At 43.0% G+C, this 6753-nt stretch overlaps 1 protein-coding gene across 1 annotated transcript; it reads left to right on the top strand.

Annotated features, from left to right (window-relative positions):
- The first annotated feature begins 4402 nt into the window (after window positions 1–4402).
- Window positions 4403–5495, top strand: LOC112629363 (olfactory receptor 10G2). Its single transcript, XM_025392941.1, has one exon. The coding sequence runs from the start codon at window positions 4495–4497 to the stop codon at window positions 5437–5439; it is 945 nt and encodes a 314-aa protein (XP_025248726.1). The 5' UTR covers window positions 4403–4494; the 3' UTR covers window positions 5440–5495.
- Window positions 5496–6753: the final 1258 nt, after the last annotated feature.

Genomic DNA, 6753 nt, shown 5'->3' with positions numbered 1-6753 from the left:
TGAAACCTCTTTTTGGAAGCAGATGTGCGTTGAGTCTTGTCACAAGGGTAAACAGGAGTCCTTTGATCCTAATGTGTCCAACGCAATGCTAGACCAGCCTTCACTCCTCATCTTCAAGATTTCATAACCGTTGCATAGTAGTCCAGATCCCAAAGGTCACTGTAGAAATCTAAAGTTTCAAATTGCTGGATAAAGGCTTGCCCTCCTCGGCGCCTCTCTAAATACACTGCAAGAAATGTGTTCACATCAAACTAGCTTTATTTGTGGCAGGGTAGGGGCATAGAAAGCAGCTTATCCTGTGATCCCATAATGCCATAGAGGTCCCTTGAAGGTGTTCTTGACCCTCCCTGTCCTTACCTTCTCAGTGCTATTCTTTCACCCCATTCCCAAAGTCTCTTCCTAGAGTTTCCAGGATAATTGCTTTGTAAAAATATGCTGTTTATTCTCTGATGTCACTGGGCTCTTATTTTCAGATGCTTTTTATATTGAACTTTAACTTTTTGTTATTTTCATGTGCTCTGATTATTTAAATTCTGACCTATTCAGATGGAGAATATCCAATACAGTCTAAAACTTGGGAAATTTTGGAATATTTTGGTTATCTAATTAGCCAGGGTAGATATACTAAAATTGTATTTAACTTTCCTTATCTTAAATATCCTAAGTTTCAAAAGCTAAAAAAGAGGAGCAGACCTAAAATAAAATGACACAAATCTGGAAGATAAGGGAGAGGGACAAGAGGATACACAAATGTGGCCTTTACCTTTGTCTTTTTTTTTTCTCTTTTTTTTTTTTTTTTTTTTTTTTTTTTGAGACAAGGTCTCAATCTGTCACCTAGGAAGGAGTACAGTGGCACCATCATGGCTCACTGAAGTCTTGACCTTCCAGGCTCCGGTGATCCTCTTGTCTCAGCCTCCTGAGTAACTAGGACTACAGGTGCACACCATTAGACCTGGCTAATTAAAAAATTTTTTTCACAGACAGGGTCCCAATATGTTGCCTAGGCTGGTCTCAAACTTCTGGGCTCAAGCAATTCTCCTGCCTCAGCCTCCCAGAGTGCTGGGATTACAGGCATGAGCCACCATGCCCAGTCTTTCTTTCGTCTCCTCTAAGGTGGTCCCAGACTGTTCACCTCTCTTGCCAAGAAAGCCAATCCTTCTGTAAACACACCCTCTGTTTCTCCAAAAATCTGCCTTCTGGAAGTCTAAACTATCTTCCTTTGCAGCCTCTGAACACCAAGCACCAAGCTGAAATCACCGTTCTTTACCAAGTCTGCCTGGAAAGGTAACCTGTCCTCAAACCGACCAGCTGTAACCCAAATCAGTTTCCTGCCTCCTCCCAGGCAGGGAACCCAGAACCTAGAGGGGTAAAAAGAGTTTTCTTTCAACAGGGAGCCTGGGAGAAATGAAACCAGACTTATGCACAACAACAGGGGGAAAGTCAGACTGACAAAGTAGATAAATTAGGGATAAACTTTTCACTATACATAAGTATGCATCATGGAAGTCCTTCAAATAATTGCCCCAGTGGTACAGTTCTATCTGATTTTAAATACAAAAATTGATTTTCATAAAACATTTCATGAATATATTACTTGCCTAAGTAGAAGCGTACTAGTTTATATTCCTGTATTGACAAAGAAAATTACTTTAGCTCGGCCAGGCGTGGTGGCTCACGCCTATAATCCCAGCACTTTGGGAGGCCAACGTGGGTGGATCATGAGGTCAGGAGTTCAAGACCAGCCTGGCCAATATGGTGAAACCCCGTCTCTACTAAAAATACAAAAATTAGCCAGGCATGGTGGTGCGCACCTGTAGTCCCAGTTACTCAGGAGGCGGAGGCAGGAGAATCACTTGAATCTGGGAGGCAGAGGTTGCAGTGAGCCAAGATCAGGCCACTGCACTCCAGCCTGGGCAACAGAGCAAGACTCCATCACACACACACACACACACAAAAGAAAATTACTTTAGCTCATAATTAGTTCTTTTTTTTTTTTTTTTTTTTTTTAAGAGACAGAGTCTCACTCTGTCTCCCAGGCTGGAGTGCAGTGGCACAATCTCAGCTCAGCTCACTGCAAGCTCTGCCTCCCGGATCATGCCATTCTCCTGTCTCAGCCTCCCAAGTAGCTGGGACTACAGGCGCCTGCCACCACGCCCAGCTAATTTTTATATTTTTAGTAGAGACGGGGTTTTACCATGTTAGCCAAGATGGTCTCGATCTCCTAACCTTGTGATCTGCCTGCCTTGGCCTCCCAAAGTGCTGGGATTACAGGCGTGAGCCACCACGCCTGACCATAATTAGTATTTTATGCACAATTTTAATCTCAACTCTATCTTTTCTCTATATTCTTTTTTTTTTTTTTTTTGAGACAGAGTCTCTCTCTGTCACCAGACTGGAGGGCAGTGACACGATCTCCGCTCACTGCAACCTCACCTCCTGGGTTCAAGAGATTCTCCTGCCTGAACTTTCCAAGTAGCTGGGACTACAGGCCCCTGCCACCAGACCCATCTAATTTTTTTGTATTTTTAGTAGAGATGGGATTTCACCATGTTGGCCAGGGTGGTCTCAATCTCTTGACCTGGTGATCTGCCTGCCTCGGCCTCCCAAAGTGCTGGGATTACAGGCGTGAGCCACCGCACCAGGCCACTTTTCTCTATAGTCTATATTCTAACCACAGAAATAAGATTTAGCTTTCCCATCCTAAAACTCAGGCAATAAAAATTGATATTTCTGCTGACGAGTTCATGGGTGCAGCACACCAACATGGCACATGTATACGTATGTAACAAACCTGCACATTGTGCACATGTGCCCTAGAACTTGAAGTATTATAAAAAAAAAATCTGATATTTCTTCGTTCTTGGTGGGCACAGGGCAAGTTTAACATTTTCCACAGACTTCGAAGAGCCAGATATATTCAGTATTATTATTACTACTAATAATAACTCTTGAATGCTAACATATGAATTAAGTTGTTTCAGAGAATACTTAAGATAAAATTTCTTTGAGGAATTTCTGATAGAGATTAAATAGTTAAACTTATTAATGTTCATATGTTATTTATAATAATCTATTGTCATTTTAATTGCTTTCTGAAAATAGTCATTTGCATTACAAAGATATTTTGTAGTTAAATGAAAGATAAATGCATCTCAAAACATACATAGAGTGAAAAGTCTTTATCAAGCAACCTATTCAACAAAAAGAGTGAAACAAACACATTCCATCCCTCTATCTATTTTATCATCTGGTTCAGATACTTGAAAATCTGTAAAGGTCTTTAGAGAGAGTTGCTGTTTGACAGACTGCAATACATAGATATTACACACAAGCACAAAAAAGATCAAGTCCTGCATTAATCAATGATTTTATAACAAACAATAAAAATTCCTCCGTGACCTCACACCAAAAAAAAAATCCAATCCCAAACCTATGAACCATATAAATCAACAAAATAAATCTAAATGATATCCTGGAGCAAAAACAGGCATGAGTGTTTCTTGGAGTTTTTTAATAATGAAATTACACCCATATTACATAATGAATGAGATGGTCCCTTGACCTAAAAGTCCCAGCCGCGTGGGCACAAGGGTCAGAAAAAAAGATCAAGCAGAGAACAATGTATTTAGTCAGGGAGATTTGACAACATCCATTCAATCTGCCTCAGTCATTCAGAAAATAATTATGGTATTTCTCACTTTTAGTGTGCTAGACAGGATGACTACTAAGGGAGAAAAAAAGAAATCAGACAATGCAACATAATGTATGTGCTCTGAAAAGTATAAGCATTGCCCTCAGGGATCGGGAAAGTCTTCTTGAAGGTGAAGACTCCCGAACTGAATCCTGAAGGAAAAGTGGGCACTACCTATGTGAAGGGAGAGGAAAAGATAGTGTGTGCCTAAGTCCCAAGTTAGAGCACGCTGCGGTGAGAACCTTGAGGAGTGTCATGCATCCCAACAATCAGAAGGAATTACAAGTGATACAATAGCGATATGAATAAGGGGCAGATAAGGAATATTTTTGCATGCTATGGTGAGGAGATGAGATTTTAGCTGAGGACAAAGGGGACAATGACAGTAGGTGAAGAAAAAGTCGATGTGGTCATTGTAGGGTGTTTGTTCCACACTTCTCTGTGTCAACCTTAGCCCCTCCTTGGTGAACTCACTTTTTGGTTGGAGTTTTCGGTACTTCTCTATCACTCTCATGTGTCCCTCTTCCTTCATCTGGCAAATCCTGCCTCTCAGTATCTCTCTATGGACAAGAGTTTCCTCCCATCTAGGAAACTAACTAGCCTCTGGAGGGCTTCTCCTATTAAGTAACCTAAATAAGTAATGGTGACACCACCTCCTCTTTTAAAAACCAATTTAACACTATCTTGTTTATCTCATAATTCCTAGGCACCAATCATCGGACAAAAGCATTCACTTACAACATCATTGTGCTGTGTTTCTCTTGTCAGACTTCACCATTCATCTCAGCAGACTACAAAAAGACATGGGAAAGACCAAAAACATATCGCTGGACACTGTGGTGACACATTTCATTCTCCTGGGCTTGTCTCACCCCCCGAATCTAAGAAGCCTCCTCTTCCTGGTCTTCTTCATCATTTACATCCTCACGCAGCTGGGGAACCTGCTCATTCTGCTCACCGTGTGGGCTGACCCGAAGCTCCATGCTCGCCCCATGTACATTCTTCTGGGAGTGCTCTCATTCCTGGACATGTGGCTCTCCTCAGTCATCGTTCCTCGAATTATTTTAAACTTCACTCCTGCCAGCAAGGCTATCCCGTTTGGTGGCTGTGTGGCTCAGCTGTATTTCTTTCACTTCCTGGGCAGCACCCAGTGCTTCCTCTACACCTTGATGGCCTATGACAGGTACCTGGCAATATGTCAACCCCTGCGCTACCCAGTGCTCATGAATGGGAGGTTATGCACAGTCCTTGTGGCTGGAGCTTGGGTCGCTGGCTCCATTCATGGGTCTATCCAGGCCACCCTGACCTTCCGCCTACCCTATTGTGGGCCCAATCAGGTAGATTACTTTATCTGTGACATCCCTGCAGTATTGAGACTGGCCTGTGCTGACACAACTGTCAATGAGCTTGTGACCTTTGTGGACATCGGAGTAGTGGCCGCCAGTTGCTTCATGTTAATTCTACTTTCCTATGCCAACATAGTCCATGCCATCCTGAAGATACGCACCGCTGATGGGAGGCACCGGGCCTTCTCTACCTGTGGCTCCCACCTAACTGTGGTCACAGTCTACTATGTTCCCTGTATTTTCATCTACCTTAGGGCTGGCTCCAAGAGCCCCCTGGATGGGGCAGTGGCTGTGTTTTACACTGTTGTCACTCCATTCCTGAACCCCCTCATCTACACACTGAGGAATCAAGAAGTGAAGTCTGCTCTGAAGAGGATGACAGCAGGTCGGGGGACTGAATGAAAATAAGTAACTACACCTGCATCATCATCACTGCCACTCTCTTCAGCTACTGCTACATGTGACAAATGCCCAATAAATTGCTAATGATTTAAAGTGAATTTACTTGCATTTTCTTTGGCAGAAAATTCTGAATTCTTTTGACCCAAAATCTTTTCTCCTAATTAAACTGGTTCAAGTTGTTTTACATAATCTTTTAGAAATAAATGGATACATTACTTCTATCACCTCTGACTATCTTGTAAGATGAGAAAATGCCTTACCGAAGATTGAATAAGATGAGAATGTGTCAGTGTCTTAGAAGGTATACCATGCCAGAAAATATGACAAAAGTAAAAAGGGGGCTCTATAACCCCTTTTCTCATTGTCTTTGCTCCTAATCCTAGACCTCTCTAAATTCCATTTCTTTGCTTGTGCATGGCATGAATATTTCCAAGCACTTGAACTCGAAAATTCTGGACTATTCTGTTTTTTTTCCTGTCCCTCATCCTCGTCATGTGCTAATGCATCAAATTCTGTCTCCTCAAAACTGTGAAACCAGCTCAAACTGAATCGATGTAAACTGTCTCTCTTAATTCCTGACTAGTCTTTTGTCCTTTTCTTCCTCATCTGTACCACAAACAAAATTACCCTCTGAAACACAGAATCTGTAGGACTCTTCAGTGAATATAGAATGAATAAGGCCAGGCTCCTTAATCTGGAATTCAAAGTCCAGTGCAATCTTGGCCTCACATACATGTTCTCTTAAGCCATTTCCACCGCTTGCCTCTCCCACTCTCACTGATGTATTGCCGTTCCGTGAGCGTGCCCTATACTTGCCTGTGCTCTTTTGCTCAAGCTCTCTCTTCTGTCTAGAATGTAAGTCCTCCCTCTCCATATTGACCAAGTGACAATTTATGCTTCCTTCAGATCCGTATTAAATATTTCCTCATCTGTTTTTCTCAGGCAGGACTTAACTCCTCTTCCCTGGTATTGCCATCACTTCTTTTCTATAGACCTTGCCACAGTCTGTCATGTATTACAGTCAAGAATTTATCTCAGGCCGGGCGCGGTGGCTCAAGCCTGTAATCCCAGCACTTTGGGAGGCCGAGGTGGGTGGATCACGAGGTCAGGAGATCGAGACCATCCTGGCTAACATGGTGAAACCCCGTCTCTACTAAAAATACAAAAAACTAGCCGGGCGTGGTGGCGGGCGCCTGTAGTCCCAGCTACTCGGAGGCTGAGGCAGGAGAATGGCGTGAACCTGGGAGGCGGAGCTTGCAGTGAGCCGAGATCGCACCACTGCACTCCAGCCTGGGTGACACAGCGCGAGACTCC

This window comes from Theropithecus gelada, chromosome 7b (genome assembly GCF_003255815.1).
Source record: "Theropithecus gelada isolate Dixy chromosome 7b, Tgel_1.0, whole genome shotgun sequence".
Classification (NCBI taxonomy): domain Eukaryota; kingdom Metazoa; phylum Chordata; class Mammalia; order Primates; family Cercopithecidae; genus Theropithecus; species Theropithecus gelada.
Note: the sequence above shows the minus strand (reverse complement) of the source record. Positions and strands in the feature narration are given on the sequence as shown.